The following is a 19,372-nucleotide window of genomic DNA, read 5'->3' on the forward strand; positions in this document are numbered from 1 at the left end:
ATTTTTTATTTCTCCATACCCGCCCTTACATTTAACAAACTAAATTAAATACAAGGCACACATTTTTAAGTCCAATCAAAAATAAATCACCTCTGCGTGAATTCACCTCTTTTTCCCGAATTCACAAGGAAGTAATCCGAGTTGCAGGCATCCGGCCTCAACTAGTTTGTATTGTTGTGATGCTGGCGACCAAACACAAGTAGTCCAGGCTTATTGAAGTCGCTCGTGAGATTACTGACGTCGCGATATGGGCGAGGACGTCCGAATCAAGGCGCTTGACGCTAGTTTGTACCAGTCGCCGCCGGTAGTTAACTACAAAAGTTATTTTTTTCTGCAACCGCGATGCAGCCTTAATGTTTTGTTCTTTGTTCCGAGCTTAATTTAAAATTGAACTTCAGTTAATGACTTGTTGTTGGTATTTAATCTCTTTTAAATGTCGACTGCTCTTTTTTGTAAGCTACATCTAGAACAAAAATCCTATTTAAAACAAAATTGAATTTATTAAAAAATAAAGGGTACTAATAAATCTTTGGTTAGATGCTTTAAAGAAAAAATACAAACATTTTAAATAAAGTGCTATAGTGTTGGGAATGCTAAGGTTAATAAAATTAACACAACGAATTAAATGAATGAGTGGAATTTTTTTAATGTCAATATTAAGATGTTCATAATCAATTAAAAGGCTATTACATCCGGAAAATTACAAAAAAATTATTAAATTTGACAAATTAACAATTTTAACTATTTTTGGTAAACATAGAACTTAAAAAAACAGTTTATTATTTAAACCGGGGGCGTTTTAAGAAAGTAATTAAAAAAAAATCTATTACCATTTTTGTGGGGGTAAATAATATTTTAATTGAGTTAAATTTAAAAAAAAATTTCTAAAGCTAGGGTACAATAAAAATTTATATAATCCATAAACATTGTCGTGTTAAAGGGACCAATGGTTTAAGAGTTAAAAATATCAAAGCAAATTTAACATTTGATCCTAATTTTAATACTCTTTAAATCCCTACCACATATTTACTTTTGTGATACCAACTTGCCGACTTAAGTTGTAACCTTAAAATAAATATTAACAGAAAGTATGTTAAACTGTGTATAGAATGTGGAAAATTAGGAACTTTATAAACACAAAGCTCTAGTATAAAATCTTTTACAATAAATTATAAGACAACTATATGTTCTATATGTTTTTTACACTACAACATTATATATAATACAGACAAATTTTTAAAAAAATTTAATTTTTGAAAAAACAACTAGAATGAAAACTAAAAAGCTTTAAAATAAATATTAAATCATAGAAAATTAATTTTTCGCTAAAGCTTACCACAAAAAAATTAAATTTAAAGACACTTTAATTTTAAAAATGCTTCAAAAATTTGAATTTTTTTTTATTGCAATAAAGTGTTTGATAACTGAAGGTTTATATTTGAAATCATGTGATAATAAATGCGTATAGGCACATGATAATAAATAATCTAACCACGTGATTATAAAACAAATAATTACCGCGTGACGAAATCAAAAAATGGAAACATAAAAAAAATTAAAAATAACTCAAATAAAAGGCAATTAGTTAAATAAATATAAAAAGTTAACCAAAATTAAAACAAACGTAATCGACAACAACAGCAGCAAAAAATAAAACAACGCCAAAAGTGCAACAAAAATTAAAACAAGATTTTTATTACAAAAAAAAACAGGTACTTTTTTGAAATCCATAATTTTATGCTTTATTCAAAAACGAAAACTTTAACGTTACATGAGTTTATTAAGAATGATCACATACATATTTATCTGATTTCTGTAATTATAGTAAATGGCACAAAAACTACAAGGCTTTTATTTAATTTTTTTTAGACATAATTACCCAAAACAGAGTTAAACACTTATGTTTAGATTTAAATATGATGTATATATTTGTATATAAATAACATAACGTTGTACTAGAAAATATGTAAAACTAAGTTTACATAATAAAAATATTAAAAATCAAAACGAAATCTATATGACGCGTTAATTAAAAAAAAGAATATTTTTAGAACATTTTTACGCATTTAAATCAGCGTTAATATGAGTATTAGTTTCGCTTGCTGCATTGTCGTTAAAATGATCATTCACGTGCCGTTCTAAAAATCGAACCGTGACATTATCGAACAGGTTACGGCACATAGGACAATAACGAGTGGCCCGCTCTTCTACGTCATCAGTGATGACGTCAATAGACTCCATATCGTCATTTTCGCGTAGACGGTTGTCTATGGGGGTTGTGTCATGGGAATGGTGGGGAGCGGGGTTCTAATTAAAATTTTTTAATATTTTAGGAAATTTCAATTTATTTTTATGATTTTTGTTATGACATTTCAAGCTTTCAACCAATAAGCAACAAAAAAAACTTAACCTGTGACGGGGCACCACGTGTTGCTCGATTTCGTGGTCGAGTTATAGGAATGTGGCTATCTTGCAAATGACGTTGCAACAATTCTCTTTGAGCTGCAACCTAAATATTTAAATATTTAAATATTTTGTTCATAAAACACAAGTGTAATATATGATAAAAAATATTCTAAAAATAAATAGGCTTTTAAAATAAGCGCCAGGCTTAATATAATCCCGCGCATATAAAACCCTGAAAGGTTTTAAATTAAAAGATTTGCATACAAGAAGTTGGGGAGTTTTGAAATGCAGCATTTATTTTTAAAACCCAACAGACGTAAACAATGCCCAAAATAACTACAAAAATACCTAAAAAATCGAGCGGCAATACTAAATGCAAGTTTATGTAAAAGTAAAATTTAAATTTTGAGAATTTTTTTTAAATTAACTTACTCTTGCAGCATCAACTTCTTTTTGCGGTTTATTTTGGAATTTTGCTCTATTTGGGGGTTGGTCGTCAGCTGGCACAATACCAGGGTTAAGTTGGGCAGAATTACCTGGCACCCCAGCTATAAGGTCAAACGATGGTTCAGCATTAGAATCTGGAGGCCAAATAGGGTTATGGGTATGGATTGCAGCCCCAGCTGATGGCCAGATTGCCTTCATAGGGTGATTGGAATTAGGGGGGTATCGAATAGAGGTGGATTCTTGAGGGGGTTGGTTAATAAGCTCAATTGTATTGGTGTTACTTGACCCAGAGCTTGATCCTGTGCCAGGGTCTGAGTTGAGACTACCATTTATACAGGGGGGAACTTGTATCCGATTGGCTGCTAGAGAAGGTATGGTTTCACCTTTAAAGAATTCATTGTACACATAATAAATATTAAGTATACCTGTTTTTAATATAAAAATGTCAGATTCTTAAAACAATTATTTTTGTAATGAATTTTTTACTACCATTCTTTTTATTTTTGTTTTTTCCTGGATAAAAAACTTACAAAAATCTTTATAAACAAACATGCACATACCAGCACTATAATATGCTGTTGGATGCTCACTTTGTTCTGGGGGAAGTAAAACATTTAAATTTTCATCCCTGCTTTTTCTCCTAGTTGGGCGAATATGTGGAATAATATTTCCATTTTCGTTAATCCTTAGGTTGTTGAATGCAGTTGATAAATTTTCGTCATCTGGAGGTACCTCGATGCGATGAGGAGAGTTAGGAAGAGAGGAGGTACCAGGTTCCATCATGTGGATTTTCCTAATAAAATGATAAAATTTTATTGAGATTTTCTACAATAAGACAATGCCATATAAGTTAAAAACTTTTATTGTTCATTTTAAATGATATGTAAGCATTTTACAACAAATGTCAAACTATTACAAAAAAAATATACTTTCCACTAATATATACACTAAGATTAAGCTTATAACTACAGATACCAAACAGAAAAACTAACAACATAGTAACTTATGCTTACCTATTAAGAACTATTCCATTAACATTGTTAGTTGTTAAAGAACCAAAAGTTGAAGCACTTGGAGCTTCATCAATTACACTTCTGTAAAATTATTCAATTAACATTAGAATAATGTTTTGATAAATATAACTTGTTCATTGAATAACAAAAAAGCTTAAGTTGGCAAAAAGTTTTATTAAAAAAGTTTTTACTTCAACAACAAAAAAAATTTTAAATGGTAAATAAAAAATGACCTTTTATTTATATTGACTTACTATGTCATTTTATAGGTTTAAATATTATAACCAATAAATAAACTTCAATGTTTACTGTGAATGATTTTAACGAAGTTTTACAATTCGATTTATTTACCTTGTGTCCATACTGGAAAGAGTTGACGAATTTTTTCGAACAATTTTTAAACGATCATTTTCGGTGCATTGTACAGGCATAGTCAAATCAGCTGCAAATTTAATTCAATAATTAATATACTAAATATAAGAAAATTAGTTCTAAAAAAACAACAACAATGAATCAAGTATAGTTTCATGCTAAGCTAATCGTATCAACTAAACTTTATTAAAAAACTTTTTTGTTCTATACCTGCTTGATTTTGTTTAGACATTTCCATTAAAGATTCATAAATTCTAGGATCTTCACAAATCCTTGAAATAATTAAAGATTGTTGCGAAGTATGTTTTTTTAGTGTTATTATTTCCTCAGTAAGAGATTGGAGTTCGTTTATTAATTCAAGTGGATTTATTTCATCGTCTAAACTGTAAAATAATTTGTTTGTTTTAAAACATGAAACCAGACTTTAAAGGGTGAATAACCTAGCGTGAAACTTCAGTAATACTGCAGTAAAAATTTTTTCATATTTAACTGCCTAAAGACACACATAAAAATCCAAATAAAAAAGTAAAAAGTGAAACTAAAATTGGCACCTGTTAAAGAGATATTATAATTATCAGATAGGTATCCCATCAGTTTAGTTATTTGTTTATTTTTTAAACAAATAAAACAAACCTATTAAAATTATCCCCAATATCAAAATTTTGAGGCAGGGAATTAACAAGAGGAAGTCCACTGGTTTGATGTTTATGTTCAACCTCTTGTTTCCATGACGATAATCTTGCTAGCTTCTCCTCTAATACTCCTTTCTCCTGCTCCAGCCTTCCTCTTTCTTCTTGCTCCTGGATGACCCTACCTTCCAACCTCATTATTTTTTCCTTAAGAGTAACTTCTCTTTCTTGTAGGATTTCTTTATTACGCATTAATTTCAATTCATGTTCTTTTTTTATTTCGCTGATTTGAGAATCCTAAAAAATTAAAATTAAACTTATTACTAAATTTGTAATAAAAAAAGAGATTGTATCAAATTCAATAAATCTTTTAAAAAAAAACTCAATTTAAAAAAAAAAATTTATAAAACTACCTAATATAATTGTAGCAAGGTATAATTTTACATATATATTATCTACATACATAATGTCATTTTTAAATTTAAAAAACTTTTCTATTGCAAAAGTTTAAAAAATAACAATTCATCAAACTTCAAATTATACTCATTTCCTCCTATGTGACCTATACAAAAATTGAAATAAAAACCTCCTTATTATAATATTCACCTTGTTTTTAAGTTGTCGTTTAAGTTCTAAAATGTCACTTTCCATGGCATGATGTTTCTGTTCTGTTGCCCGTAAAACCCTTTCATGATATTCCTAAAATAAACAATTTTTGTTATCCATCATTGATAAAAGCTGTCATAACAAAATGCCAGAAACTTAAACAAATTTTCTTATGGTATCCTTCTCTTTGAGTGTTTACATTATAATTAAGTTAACAGGAATAACCATTTTAGTACAGTAAATAAAACTACTTCAGTCATATTCGCTAAAACTAATGTTGGATAACCTTAAAATTCCAAAAAACTAAATACCGTTATAAATAGACCAATACCAGTACCTAAAACATTAGGCTTTCTTCACCAACCATAACTAAAGCCACCAAGGTAATCACTAGGTGTTATGGCACAAAAATATAACAATAGCAAAGGCTATATTTCTTTAGAAATAATTTATACAAGTTAAAGCAAATGACTGACCTTTTCTTTGACTAATTCTTCTCGGGCAAGATTTTCTTTATTTCGCAAATCTCTTTTTTCAAGTTCGGATTGCTGGAGAGATTTTTTCATTTCTTCTTGGAATGTTTGAGCACGGATTGCATCTTCGCGAATCGATTGAGGTTTAGCTGTATTCTAAAAAAAATTGTGCAACTAATAACTTAAATGACATTACTTTAAAACTATGTTAACCAAAGCCAAGATAAACAAATTTAGTTCCATTAGATTACTCATATAAGATTATGTCATTCTACTTTAATCATAATAATAAACAAAACAACTTTCTTGAAGAGATTAAAATAAAAACCGGTAACCACAAAAAATAACTATATGATTATATATATACATTTAATCTTAAAAAGTAGATATAAACTTGTGAAATATAAAATAATTGATTCATTACAGTACCTTGAGTTTGTTAACTTTATTTTCCGCCTCTCTTAACTCATCTCTTAATCTTTCACATTCTTTTAGTTTTATTGAGTAAGCTTCCCATGCTTTAGTTACATCATTTTCATGACTATTCATCATGTTTTCGTTATTACCACTCTTTAAAACAAAACAATGCAATATCAATAAAAATATGAAAACATTAAACAACAAACCCTGCATTTTTTAGTAAAAATTAACCAACTTAGCAAAAACTTTGTTAATTTTTTTTGTAATTATATATTTCTGTCACCTAAATATGTTAAACTATGCTGTAATGTATTAATAACATTCTTAACTGAACAAGGCAGGTGTTTCCTAATTCTGAAGTATTTTTAAAACCACCTACATTATTATTTCAACTAAATGTAAATGTATTCTTATATAGAAATAAGTGACACATGGAAATTTTGCCTGAGGCATTGGACGAATCACTTAGGTAGTTATAGTTTTACATAACTATAAAATTTTAATAATTTTTTTGGGAATTACCATAAAGAACAATGTTTAAATATTAATTCGATACTAATTTAAATTTTGCCATAACTTAAAACACTTACTGCCATGCTATTGGAACCTTGACTAGAAATTCGTTTTCGAAGTGAACGGTTTTGTAAATCCAACTCCCTGATTTTTCTTTTCATGTGTTCGCAGGCATTTGTTAATGCACTATGTGATGTGTATAAGTTTTCAGTTCCATTTCTTAAATAAAAAAACATTTGACTTATGAAAAAAACTGTCAATTTTTAACAACAAATTAAATAAAAACCAGTCATTGCAACAATGTCTAAACCTAGAATAAGTTTAGTGTTAAAATATAGAAAAAAAATTTGCCCTGTATAAGCTATAAGCTGTAATATTTTAAATCTAATTTAATTTCATTTTAAATAGCTTACTATTTCTTTTTCACAGGCCTACACAATGCTTATTAATAAAACTAACTACAGTTTGCTCTTACTTGAACTGCCTCCAGGCATCAAAATACCCAACAAAGAAAACTTAATAAAACAAAATAGGTAAGACTTGGAATATTTTAAAAATTTCAACTCCTTAAAAATTTATAAGCTTACAGAATGCTTAAAATTAAAGCAAGACCAAGCATAGAACTAATTTGATCAAAGGCCTATAGAGAGAAAAGGGGAATTTTTTCTCACTGAAATTCCCCAGCTCTAAAAATAACACAACGCAACATAATTCTTTTTGAAACCAATCATATGGTTTCTTTGTAAATAAGCCACAAATTTCTTTAAAATAACCTAGTTTCTACTAAAACACTTACATAATTTTTATCTATACTGTTTTACAGCTTTTACATGATTTTTAAATTCGTGTTCCATAATTATCACAATACTTACTAAAAAACAAACTTATTTTATTTCTTGCATTCATTATTTAGTGCATTTAACTTTTAATTTAAAAAGTTACTGGTAAATTCTAGTTTGTGTTAAAGAAAAACAAGACTACGCTATAAAGCTATGACTGCATTTGTTGACATTTACAAATTTGTTGTTAATCGTATTAGTAGCTGAGTAACCGGTCAGATAGGAAATAAGCAAAAATCGAAAATCAATCAAGTTTCGAGACATGGCATGACTTAACTAGTAATTTTATCACTTAAATAATTCAAAAATTGTTTTGAATGTTTAAACCTTCTTAATTTTTTTCAATACCAGGTTTTCAATGTAGAACAAAATTGAATTAATCTTATGTTTTTTACGATACTGTATACATATATTTATTAAGTAAAAGTATATTAAAGTGTGAACAGCAACAAGTTAAGTATGACAACCTGTAAAATGCAGAATTATTTTCTGGCAAAGAAGCATCTTGTAAAATTGATTCTTCTAAAATTAAAAAGAATGAGTTTTTAGTAAGTATATATGTATAATATTTATATTATACATAAAATAAAAAAATGAGTATAAAAAGGTTGAAGCTCTATTGGTGTCATCCGCTCCGTTTATAAATGTGGAAATAGGCATAATTTTTATACCTCACTTTAATCTTTCCCTGTGAATTCCGCTCTTTACCAATTTATTTTAGTACCACCCATTTAAACTGAAAGATGGCACTAATAGGGCTCCAAAAGGTCGAAATGCATAAGATAAAATAAATTATCAATTTAATAAAATAATATTTTAATTTGGTTCAGTCACAGATTGACTTTTTAATTTTACCAGATAAATCTGGTGCTGGTCGATTAATAATGCTGAATTCATCTTCAGTGTGAAAACTGCTTTCCGCCGTTTGTTCAATAGGATTATTCTGATTTTTAACTAATTCCATTATAAGTTAACTCTAATTTCCATTACCAGCGATTCCAAAGTTAAGCATAAGTAAGCTTAGTTTAGCATGATAATTCAATTTTTACTTATATTTTTATCAGATTATCATATTTGCTTTTCGTTAAACCTAGTAGTAAAACAGTCAATGTACTGTCTGTCATCCGACTACATTAAATTATAATAAAAAATAACATAGAAACTACCAATATTTAGAGACATGTAACCGTCCTAACTAAACCTTTTAAAAAAGAAAGACTAAAAAAAGAAAATCTAAAAGTACTGATATGGAAATACACTATTGACTATCTGACCTTAAGATTTAGTATACCTAACGTTGCGTAAAAGTTACCTTTTGTTACCACAATACTTTTATACCTGAAGTGTTCAATGTCAAACACAAACACTCAGATAACCGTGACCGTTCCGCTTTCAAAGTTGTATACAGAATTGCGGAATTACTATTTAGCGGAATTCTGGCGTTGAAAGTGCGGAATGAGCGGAAAAGTATTAGAAGAAATGCAGCGGATGCGCAGTGAATTTATTGTCCCCAAGGCAAATAGATATGTAAATGTAACAACATGTCCATTCAGCATATAAAACCTGGAGGCTTTAACAGTGCGTAGAAAAAATGTAACTAAACAAATATTTGTTTCGAATACAGTATGCAATGTAGGCGTATTAAAACCTTTATTCGTTTATATTACAGGAAATTAACGTGCTTAAATTTTGCCTTTCGCTGTTTTATTGAAGTATATATGTGATCAAATAACAATATGCAAAGCAATGACGTACAATTAAGAAAACGATATTTGCAGAATAAGGTAATTTTAGTGTATAGTTGGTGGATTATTTTTAAAAGTGCATATATATAAACAGAGAATTTATTTCAGGAAAGCTTTAAGTGTTATCCCAAATGTCGTTATATTCTTTTAATCTTGGCTTTTTTTGGTATATCGACAACAAGTATACTGATAACAAGTCTACGAATAGTGATTATTGCAATGGTTGACATGACGTCGGAGACTGAGAATGAATTAAATGGTTCATTAAACAACTGTCAACGACAAAATACGGAACTAATCTATCATAATAACACGGTAAAAATACCTGATAATTCGACAATTTTTTAACTGACATTTTATAAAAATATTAAAACTTTAGGATCAAGAATTTACCTGGAATACTGCCCAGCAAGGACTTATTTTAGGAAGCTGTTTTTATGGTAGTGCTGTTATGCAAATACCAGGAGCCTGGTTGTCACAAACACTTGGCCCTAAAAAAGTTATTGGCGTTTCGATGTTTCTTAGTGCAGCACTTACACTCTTGTCTCCAATTACAGCACGAACTAGTTTTGAACTTTTTGTCGTACTTCGGATTTTTCTTGGTGTACTTCAGGTATAAAAATTATGCATTATTTAAAATGATAAAAGTTTTAATTTTGTGTTTTCGGCAGGGTGCTATTTACCCAGGAATAATTGGAATTTGGAACTACTGGGCTCCTCCCGCCCAGCGGACTCTATTTCTTTCAGTAACGTTAGCTGGTAATAGTTTTGGTTCCGTTCTTACTCTTTCATTGATCGGTTACATTGCCGGAACTTTTGGTTGGCATGCAGCCTTTTATGGAACAGGTAAATCAATAGGCTACTGTACATTATTTTTATAATTTCTGCTACATATATTTTATTGATTTTAGGCAGTTTTGCAATGCTATGGACTCTATGTTGGGTAATTTTTATGTACGATACGCCCAACAAACATCCCTGGATATCAGAAGAGGAAAAACTTTTTATTAATAAAAGCATCGGAAATCGTATTCAGGTTTCATCTAAATACGCAAACTTAGAAGGCTTAAAAAAACATCCACAAAAAAAGTTCATAATTTTTTGAATATAGAATAAGAAAAAAATAAAAACACCGTGGTGTTCTACTCTGACATCGATTCCTATGTGGGCAATAATGTGTGCGCACTTTGCAAGCAACTGGGGGGAATATACGATAGATTCTTTGCTTCCAATATATATGTCGACACAACTTAATTTTGATATCACATCGGTACGTTTAGATATAGTTTTTATCTGTGAAGAACTGTTTTACTGAATTGTGTTTTTACAGATTGGAATTATGATTGCTTTTCCTTATGTCCTACAAGTAATCGTAACAATGACAGTCGGTTACATTACTGATGTAATAAGAAAACGTAAACTTACCTCGACTATTGCAATTCGAAAAATTAACTCGTCCTTAGGACTTTTGTTGCCAGCCTCATTTGGTTTAATGGCCGTTTACATAGGATGTAACACAGCTGCTGTAGTAACATGTTTTTGTTTTGCCATATCAACTTTTCCGTTTATTGGTATGTATTGTATTAAAAGCTAATTACCTATCGCTATGCAGTGTTAGTAATTTTTTTGTTTTTATTAAAAGTTTCAGGGTTTAAATCCAGCACTGCTGATATTGCCCCCCGATTTGGAGGAATAACGTACGCAATCTCAAATTCATTTGCAAATATTCCGGGATTTTTAGCACCTCAAGTTGGCGGCATGATTTTGCTTAGTAATGTCAGTAAAAATTTACCAAAATATGTTTGGTAAAATGTCTGTATTGCGAATGGTGAACGTTTATAGTAGTTCAAAAGGTTTCGACTCGCATCAATGCATATACTAGTAGCCAAACAACTTACGTGTAACCTATTTTCAGTTTAATCTTAAATTATATACTTTAACCTTATTATAAAGGCCCTACTCGAGAAAATAGGTCTGCAAATACATACGTTAGTAAAAGGTCTACCAAGAAACACTTAGTAATGGTCTGCTAGGTTTAGCACAAATCCTACTATAACTACTACTATTACCGAGTATTACTGAATCCCTGTAAAATTTATTACTTTTTAGTGATAATAAAAATAAATATTCCTTTAATTAATAAACAATTTGCAATTATTACATTTTTGTGTATGTAGAATGGAACATCTCAGTGGCAATCTATATTTTGGATATCTGCTGGATTATTAACTCTAGGACAAACAATATTTCTCATTTTTGGTTCAGCTGAAGAACAGCCATGGGCTAATATAGGTGATTTTTTAAACAAGAATGCTCACCATTTATTTCTTTATTTATTAAAATGTTTTTTTTATACAGATAAAACTAAAGAGGAATCGGTCTTAACACCATTAAATAATAGTCAAGAACAATCCCCGATAAAGAATTCAAATATTGAGATTTTATAGAAAATTTAACATAAAAATTTAGCAAAAAATGTTTTATTTAGGCTTACACAAGTTTTTGTTTCTGGGCTTGTATACCCTTGGGGTATGTCTACGTTATCGTATTTGTTTTGATTGTGCAACATACAAAATAATTACATTTTAAATTCAAACCATAGATTTTGTATGCAGTTTTTACTCAAAGGAAGTTAGATAACAGGATATAAAACGGTAGAATAAAATTATAGCAAATAAGAGAGCTTACGTTTTAAAACCGTTCGGAAGTTAAGCAAATACAGTTTGGCTCAAAAAGATATAGAATATCACAATAAAAAATACGGAACTGGTTTAGTATTTCAATTATCAAATATTGGTAAATGCTTGTAGCTTGGACTCTATTTTAGCTGTTACAAGTAATTAGAATAGTACACTGTCAGCATTGTTTATTTAACTGCTATCTAAAACTGTTGTACTAAACTAACAAAGGAACTTAAACCATAAGGTATATACTACAGCTTTTTGTATATTTTACTAAGCAAAAATGGGTTTAAAACGGCATAAATAAAATGAGTCGACTTTTAAAGAAAGAAAATAACGAGGTAGGTAAAAGGTAAATTTACAAATTTAACAAAGTCAGTTAAACAACATTCATTAATATGTTCAGGTACCGACGAAAACGATGTACGTCCAACAACGATATATCATTTTATTACTTGCTCATTTTGGACTTTTTACAACAAGCATTCTAAAAAGTAACATAAGTATTGCTATAGTTTCTATGGTGAATACAACAAGATTGCAAGGCGACAATATTTCAGCAGAAACAAGTTGCCCTCGTAACGGAGAAACATACAATACTGTGTCAACAAATCAGGTACAACTTTAAAGGTTAATACAATGCAACTTTCTCATTTATCGAAATAAAACTTTGTTATTTAGACTGGCGATTTTAGTTGGAGTTCTGTCCAGCAAGGACTTGTACTTGGATCGTATTTTTATGGCTACCTCATTATGCAAATACCAGGGGCCTGGTTATCTCAATCCATTGGACCAAAAAAAGTTATTGGCGTTGCTATGTTTCTGGGTGGAATTTTAACTATTGGGTCACCAATAACAGCAAAAAGTAGTTTTGAACTTTTTGTAGCTCTCAGAGCCTTGCTAGGATTTATTCAGGTAAACACGGTACTGCAAATTATATAAAGGTGTTTTATTTTAGTGACCCTACAATTTTACCATTTTTATTGTAATTTTTCATATTTTTAAGGGAGCTATATATTCTACCATGGTTGGTATTTGGAATTCGTGGGCTCCACCTTCTGAACGAACAATATTTATTTCAATAACATTAGCTGGTAACAGTTTCGGACCTGTTGTTATTTTTCCCCTGGGCGGATATATCGCGGAGACATTGGGTTGGGAGAAAGTTTTTTACACAACAGGTTAACATCATTTAATACTTATAGTTTTACCTTTTTAGGCCAAGCCGAAGTTCTTTAACATTATTGCAGGTGGGTGGGCAATGTTATGGACTTTATGTTGGATGGTGTTAATGTACGATTGTCCGACAAAACATCCTTGGATTTCAGATAAAGAAAAAGAGTATATTGAAACAAGTATAGGAAACATTGGCCAAGTATTTTTATTTTTGAAGTGTTCGCATATTCATTTGCTTAACGTTTTTGTATAAGACTTTAAAGAAATAGTTTTGTTAAAAAATGTAAACCGTTATAATGTTCAGTAAAAATGTAACTATATTTTAGACCAAACGAACAAAAACACCATGGGTTGAAATGATAAAGTCAATCCCGATGCTGGCAATAATCTGTGCACACTTTGCCGATTCGTGGACGGGTTACACATTGGGATTGCTTTTACCAACATACATGTCCACGATTCTGAATTTCGATCTAACATCGGTTGGTAGAGAAATCGTTTGCAAAAAAATGTTGGACCAATAGTTATTAAAACCTACTGTTAAATTGCATAATTTGCAGAGTGGTGCTTTATCTGCAATTCCATATTTACTTCAATTGTTATCAATTATGCTAATTGGTTACATTACTGATGTTATAAGAAAACGTAAACTAACTTCAACTGTTATGATCCGCAAAATTAATTCAACTATTGGACTTTTGGTGCCAGGAGGTTTAGTTGTGTTGGCGGGCTATGTTGGATGTAACGCAACTGCTGCTGTAACTTTATTTTGCCTTTCGTTTTTATTTACTGGCTTTCTAAGTACGTCTTTAAAATTCAATTTATTAAATTTATACCGTGCTTTTCATTTATTTTTGTTTGTTAAAATTTAGGCGCTGGTTTTAAAACAAGCACAGCTGATATAGCACCTCAATTTGGAGGAATAACATTTGCGTTATCGAACACCTTTGCCAACATACCAGGATTTTTAGCACCGCAAGTGGCAGGAATTCTTTTGTTAGAAAATGTAAGATTTCCTCTGTATATTACACAAAACATTTTTATTTATAAAACACACGTATGTAACTTAAAAATATTTAATATTTTAGAATGAAATATCTCAGTGGCAATATATTTTTTGGATATGTGCAGGATTTTCATTACTAGGTGCGGTTATCTTTGTGATATTTGGTTCTTCTGAAGAACAATCATGGGCCAAAACAAGTAGAAGTTTACAATTTTTACCATACAGTTCATAATTTTATTTAATATTAAACTTCATAAGTACATAGAAATAGTTTTTAATGTAACAAAATATTACATTACATAACAGGTATATCATCACAAAACCAAGAGGATTTGCCATTAAGCAATAATAAAACGGAAAGTGTGTAAAAAAGCAGTCCATTGTTGAAGACGTTATGTTACTCTTAAAAAGTGTATAACATGAAACATTTAAAGTTTTTTAAAAAAATGTATCTTTTGACTAACGTTTTATTTTTTAATGATTGAAGTGTAGAAGGTATTAAATGAGATTCCCATACAGTTGTTTTATGTTTGGTATATCGATAATAACGTGACCTCATTGTCACTTTGCATGTCACAAAGGTGTTGACAGAATTAGAAAAAAGCAAGACCATTTAAAGTATAAAAGTCAAAAACCTAACTATATACATAAGTAACTTAATATTGTCGTAGTCTCATCAGCAATTGCAATATTATTACCAATGTTATATGCTAGCCTTAGCTGAGCAATCAAAATAAGGTATTTTGATTCATATAAATACAAATAAATTGTTGTTGACTGTTATGAAATTAAACAACAGCGGGACGGTAAAGATAAAAGATTTAAAAAGTTAGCATCACCGCGCTGTTAAAACCTCAGCTGTCAATAGGTGACGTCACGTCAACAATCGAAGCAGCGCTGACCTATTATCAATTAATAATAAACAGTTTACCAAGTGACAAAATTGTTAAGTATCAAGCTTAGGGGGTTTATAATAAACATTTTTTGTGATTTTTAGTTATTGTTTTTAATTTGATTTGTTGTAGTTTGTTAAATAAAAAGAAAAAATGTCGGACTCAGAAGAATATTCATCAGAGGTAAGAACATTTAAATTTGATTTTAAACAACTTTGAAATTGTGTTTTCAAGTTGGAAGTTTAAACATTTGTTTTAAAGTTTTATTTTTAAAATAAAGTTTGTTACCTAAAATGTCAATCGAAATATATACGATTTAATGAAGTTTAACTTTAGTTTCATTAAATATATATTTTAGCAAATGTCAGTCATTGCAAATAAATTGCAATTTGAAATAGTATTATTAGTTTTTAATATGTTAATCATCGCTCCTGAGATAATCAACCATTTAAAACATGCATGTATTTTTAAAGCCGCATTGTTGGGCCTACAGATAAAAATATTACAAAATATAGCACCATGTTTAAACCAACAAATATATTTTTTGTAATATATTATCCTTGTATAAATAGTATAATGTTGTATATTTAAAAAAAATAAACTAACAATAACAACTTCATAGCAGTTAATAGAGCAATGCATGTTGTCTTAAAAAAACAGTTACTAGTGTGTTGCTTTTATTATCATTTTGCATGAAACTAACTCTACATTTTGTCATCTCTAACACAGGAAGAGGTTGAAACTCAGGAAGTAGAGGAAGTTGAAGAACAAGAAGAAGAGCAACAACAAGAAAGCAATAATGCTGTCGAGGTATTTATATCATAATGATCACTTTTAACTGCGAAATGTTATCATATCTAACCAATTAACATGCTGCTTATGCTTTGTTTATTCAAAGAACTTAAAATTAACTTCTGTTTTTTAATATTTAGGCGAAACCTAGTGCTGCACCAAGGTAAGACATTTCATTGTTGTTACAAAACAAATCTTAGTAAAATTACAAACATTGTGTAAATACGTCAAAAGTTAAATTAACATCTTACTATATTTATAATATTTTTTTTCACATTGATCTTTTTAAGGATGTCTGTACCCAAGATCATTCCTCCCAAAATTCCTGACGGAGAATCGGTTGATCTTCAAGACATGAAGAGAAAAAGGTTAGAAAAGGACAGCCACGAACTCCAGTCGCTCATCAATGCTCACTTTGAGCAAAGAAAACGTGACGAGCAGGAATTGGAATCTCTTCGCGTAAGAATCGAAGAGAGAAAATCGCAGAGAGAGGAACAGATCAGAATCCGACAAGAACGAGAAAAGGAGAGAATGGCACAAGAAAGGGTAAATATTTTTATTGAAGATTTATAAAAACTTAGCAATTTTGTTTTTAAAATCCAAAAATAATGTTCATACACAATTATAGGAAGAGCGAAAGAAGAAAGAAGAGGAAGAGGAGGCAAAGAGATTGGACGAAGAAGCCCGAAAGAAGGCAGCCATCGCTAACATGTCACTTCATTATGGAGGTTATCTCGCCAGAGTAAGTAACACAGTTTGAAAAAGTCAAGGATGAACTCAATTTTTTTAAACTATCGTGTATGTTATGTAGGCTGAGAAGAACAAACCAAACAAGAGGCAAACTGATAGAGAAAAGAAGAAGAAGGCACTCCAAGACAGGCGAAAGCCACTTAACGTTGACCATCTTGGAGCTGACAAGTAAGTTTTACCTCAACTCATTCTCTCTAAGTGCCTTACTTATATTTTAACCAGCTATTATCATAAGCCTCTACGTAATTGTTTACACCGTTTTTTTCTTTGTTATAGACTTCAAGAAAAGGCCAAGGAATTGTGGGATTGGCTTTACACACTTGAAGATGAGAAATACGATTTTGAGCAACGTATCAACCGACAAAAATACGACGTAAGCTAAAAAATTTTTTTTACAATTAGTAAATTACATATCGCAATAAATTGCTTGCTGTAATATGTAAACCATTCTGTCGACTACACACTTACTTAACTATGTTTTTATTTATGCAGATCAACCAATTGAGACAACGTGTTAGTGAGTACATGGGCAAGTTCTCCAAAACCAAGAGAGGAGCTGGTGTAAAAATCTCAGGACATGGAGGCATCGGAGCCGCCGCAAAGAATTTTAATTAATTCTGTTTATTTTTAATGTTATTTTGAACAACTGCGATGTTGGTCTAATGTAAAAAAACAATCAAAAATAAATAAATATTTTCATGGCATAATTTACATTTTTGCAACTTAATAACAATTTTACAAGAAATAAACGATTTTGTTACATACTTCCTTTCATACTTCCTTTAAACATACGCAGTGTTAAACATTAAATGCCTTTTTATCATATTACAATGCTAATTGAACATCTAGCTTGTTTTAACATTAGACGAAGAGTTTAACTAAATCCCTTTAAAAGTCAAGTTTATTTTAGGTCTGTTGAACCGTAATATAAGGATTTAGGTTCAATTAACTTAACTTATGTAGGGCTACAGATAGAACATAAAGTTTAGTGTATGTGTCATGTTTAGAATAATGGCGGAGATATCTTACAAAACGCAACTAAATAACATATTCAGGTTGTTATAGACAACAACCTATATACGAGGCACGGCGTCGCTACATCCTACGCAGCGCGGCGCTGTTACTTTTAATTTCTAAGCGGCTTTACGCCAGATTATTTCTATTGTTTTCATTCTTACTTATCAGTGGTTCAAGACCGCGACTATACATACAATTTAATGCGTAAACTCATTAGGATTTTCACTTGGGAAATTTTCGTTCTTTGTTTAAATCGCCTTTTTTCCTCCGTATTATTTGTCTTTAAATTTCCTTGTTTTCGTATTAATACCTATATCTTAGTTATGGCTAAACCGTAGAGCTTTAGTTCTTTATGTGATACCAGTATATTATGCTAGTGTTATGTGTACACTTACTGTATGTGTTTAGTTGCGCAATTTAAGTAGTTTATGTTAGTACCTTTAAATTTTGCATAGTTTATTTTACTATTTGGTTTCTTTATATTAACCACTATTTTCTATTTGAATAGGGTTATAGATACACACTTTAAAAATCGTAATCAAACGTGATCAATCGTAATTAAACGTTATCTAATTATTGCTTGACGTGAACCTCAACCTAACTTGAATTGTGATTAGAAGATTAGCCTAATAAAGTAACTTGTGATCTGTTCTAGATTCCTTTCTTGTGCCAAAGATTCAGCGTCCATTAGATATTCTCGTTAACGCATTTTAAGTCTATCTTGCATTTTACCTCTAAAAGTAGCCTTATTCAATTGGCAATCACCAAGGACTGCATAAGTAGAGTTGAGTTAGGCTCAGTTTTATTATTACTATAAAGTAAAGCAAGGCTTTACTCTTATGCTCTACACAGGTTACAAGCGACAGTATAAGTTTTTAGTAAATAAAATATTGTTTTTTATGCCCTTAATCAAGTGAAAGTGAGCTCAACATTGGAATAGTTCAAGGTTGTTTACTATTAACAATATGAGAAGATAATATCCTTGCAGTAAAACATGGTAAACAGTACTTCGCATTTTCCTGCCAAATTAAACACATATGTGTATTTTGACGTGTTTTCCGAAATCGCGCTGTGTACACAAATGGTTTTTTGATGTTAGCTTTAAATGTTAATTGCTGCAGGAAAGAAAGTTGTGTTATGTTATTTAGATTATAAACTCTTTACTGAACATTTTACACGAAAGCCATCAGAACAAGAAAAGCAAACATTTATATAAAAGGCGTAAGGTTTAGTATTCTGATTTTTGATACCACATTTTTAGGTAAATTAAACTGTTGAACTTACTAAGTCTAAGTGATAAACTTTACCAGATAGATAAGCAATTCTATAAAAACATAGCATGGGCGGTAAATTAAGTCAGTTACGGCTGTATTTTATCTCATTATACAGTAAGGGAAAAAGGCACTCATTTACATAGAAGGTATAAGAAAATTAATTAAATTTCTTTTATACGGAAGCGCAAATTATTAAAGGATGCCTGTGCATGGCTAATATAAACACACAGAGTATTGTAATAGCATAAAAGTCGATCAACACCACGTGAAATGGTATAACCTCTAAATTTGCTTTGTATTATAGAATAAAGCCTAAAAGA

General features: G+C 30.2%; 4 protein-coding genes across 6 annotated transcripts; 3 read left to right on the forward strand and 1 right to left on the reverse strand.

Moving 5' to 3' along the window:
- Positions 1 to 1,489: 1,489 nt before the first annotated feature.
- LOC145742138 (uncharacterized) lies at positions 1,490 to 8,984 on the reverse strand. 3 transcript variants are annotated; one of them, XM_082559906.1, is made up of 14 exons: positions 8,574 to 8,984; positions 8,186 to 8,240; positions 6,957 to 7,098; positions 6,376 to 6,516; positions 5,950 to 6,102; positions 5,474 to 5,566; positions 4,872 to 5,164; positions 4,449 to 4,621; positions 4,218 to 4,308; positions 3,867 to 3,947; positions 3,444 to 3,646; positions 2,839 to 3,236; positions 2,411 to 2,509; positions 1,490 to 2,307 (listed from the first exon to the last, which is right to left on the reverse strand). In XM_082559906.1, exons 1-14 carry the CDS (start codon positions 8,680 to 8,682, stop codon positions 2,059 to 2,061), a joined length of 2,280 nt encoding a protein of 759 aa, XP_082416032.1. In that variant the 5' UTR covers positions 8,683 to 8,984; the 3' UTR covers positions 1,490 to 2,058. The 3 variants fall into 3 exon arrangements, with proteins under 3 accessions (XP_082416032.1, XP_082416031.1, XP_082416030.1); XM_082559905.1 differs by having other exon boundaries at positions 2,839 to 3,215; positions 3,414 to 3,646; XM_082559904.1 differs by having other exon boundaries at positions 3,414 to 3,646; positions 8,574 to 8,982.
- Positions 8,985 to 9,682: 698 nt separating this feature from the next.
- On the forward strand, positions 9,683 to 11,910 carry LOC145742219 (sialin-like). Its single transcript, XM_082560005.1, has 8 exons — positions 9,683 to 9,778; positions 9,843 to 10,076; positions 10,135 to 10,309; positions 10,375 to 10,499; positions 10,794 to 11,034; positions 11,106 to 11,239; positions 11,641 to 11,755; positions 11,822 to 11,910. The coding sequence occupies exons 1-8, from the start codon at positions 9,683 to 9,685 to the stop codon at positions 11,908 to 11,910; spliced, it is 1,209 nt and encodes a 402-aa protein (XP_082416131.1).
- A 463-nt stretch (positions 11,911 to 12,373) lies between these two features.
- Positions 12,374 to 14,714, forward strand: LOC145741383 (sialin-like). Its single transcript, XM_082558968.1, has 10 exons — positions 12,374 to 12,485; positions 12,551 to 12,760; positions 12,826 to 13,059; positions 13,151 to 13,325; positions 13,395 to 13,519; positions 13,647 to 13,802; positions 13,881 to 14,121; positions 14,193 to 14,326; positions 14,409 to 14,523; positions 14,633 to 14,714. Exons 1-10 carry the CDS (start codon positions 12,453 to 12,455, stop codon positions 14,692 to 14,694), a joined length of 1,485 nt encoding a protein of 494 aa, XP_082415094.1. The 5' UTR covers positions 12,374 to 12,452; the 3' UTR covers positions 14,695 to 14,714.
- A 614-nt stretch (positions 14,715 to 15,328) lies between these two features.
- LOC145741384 (troponin T, slow skeletal muscle-like) lies at positions 15,329 to 17,415 on the forward strand. Its single transcript, XM_082558969.1, has 8 exons — positions 15,329 to 15,402; positions 15,949 to 16,029; positions 16,152 to 16,174; positions 16,302 to 16,557; positions 16,640 to 16,753; positions 16,823 to 16,929; positions 17,038 to 17,134; positions 17,254 to 17,415. The coding sequence occupies exons 1-8, from the start codon at positions 15,373 to 15,375 to the stop codon at positions 17,374 to 17,376; spliced, it is 831 nt and encodes a 276-aa protein (XP_082415095.1). The 5' UTR covers positions 15,329 to 15,372; the 3' UTR covers positions 17,377 to 17,415.
- The last annotated feature ends 1,957 nt before the right edge of the window (positions 17,416 to 19,372 follow it).

The sequence above is a fragment of the Corella eumyota genome, chromosome 2, assembly GCF_963082875.1.
Source record: "Corella eumyota chromosome 2, kaCorEumy4.1, whole genome shotgun sequence".
Taxonomy (NCBI): domain Eukaryota; kingdom Metazoa; phylum Chordata; class Ascidiacea; order Phlebobranchia; family Corellidae; genus Corella; species Corella eumyota.

What these genes read in the sequence shown, in the direction of transcription:
- LOC145742138 (XM_082559904.1), bottom strand. Translation starts at nt 8,682, where the DNA reads ATGGAATTAGTTAAAAATCAGAATAATCCTATTGAACAAACGGCGGAA. An exon ending in AAGGTTCCAATAGCATGGCA is followed by an intron (nt 6,517 to 6,956) that starts GTAAGTGTTTTA and finishes TTTGTTTTAAAG; the next exon opens with AGTGGTAATAACGAAAACAT. An exon ending in CTTTCCAGTATGGACACAAG is followed by an intron (nt 3,948 to 4,217) that starts GTAAATAAATCG and finishes ATAATTTTACAG; the next exon opens with AAGTGTAATTGATGAAGCTC.
- LOC145742219 (XM_082560005.1), top strand. Translation starts at nt 9,683, where the DNA reads ATGGTTGACATGACGTCGGAGACTGAGAATGAATTAAATGGTTCATTA. An exon ending in GCATGATTTTGCTTAGTAAT is followed by an intron (nt 11,240 to 11,640) that starts GTCAGTAAAAAT and finishes TTGTGTATGTAG; the next exon opens with AATGGAACATCTCAGTGGCA. An exon ending in ACAGCCATGGGCTAATATAG is followed by an intron (nt 11,756 to 11,821) that starts GTGATTTTTTAA and finishes TTTTTTATACAG; the next exon opens with ATAAAACTAAAGAGGAATCG.
- LOC145741383 (XM_082558968.1), top strand. Translation starts at nt 12,453, where the DNA reads ATGAGTCGACTTTTAAAGAAAGAAAATAACGAG. An exon ending in ATACTGTGTCAACAAATCAG is followed by an intron (nt 12,761 to 12,825) that starts GTACAACTTTAA and finishes TTTGTTATTTAG; the next exon opens with ACTGGCGATTTTAGTTGGAG. An exon ending in GAAAGTTTTTTACACAACAG is followed by an intron (nt 13,326 to 13,394) that starts GTTAACATCATT and finishes ACATTATTGCAG; the next exon opens with GTGGGTGGGCAATGTTATGG.
- LOC145741384 (XM_082558969.1), top strand. Translation starts at nt 15,373, where the DNA reads ATGTCGGACTCAGAAGAATATTCATCAGAG. An exon ending in AGAGAATGGCACAAGAAAGG is followed by an intron (nt 16,558 to 16,639) that starts GTAAATATTTTT and finishes ACACAATTATAG; the next exon opens with GAAGAGCGAAAGAAGAAAGA. An exon ending in GACCATCTTGGAGCTGACAA is followed by an intron (nt 16,930 to 17,037) that starts GTAAGTTTTACC and finishes TCTTTGTTATAG; the next exon opens with ACTTCAAGAAAAGGCCAAGG.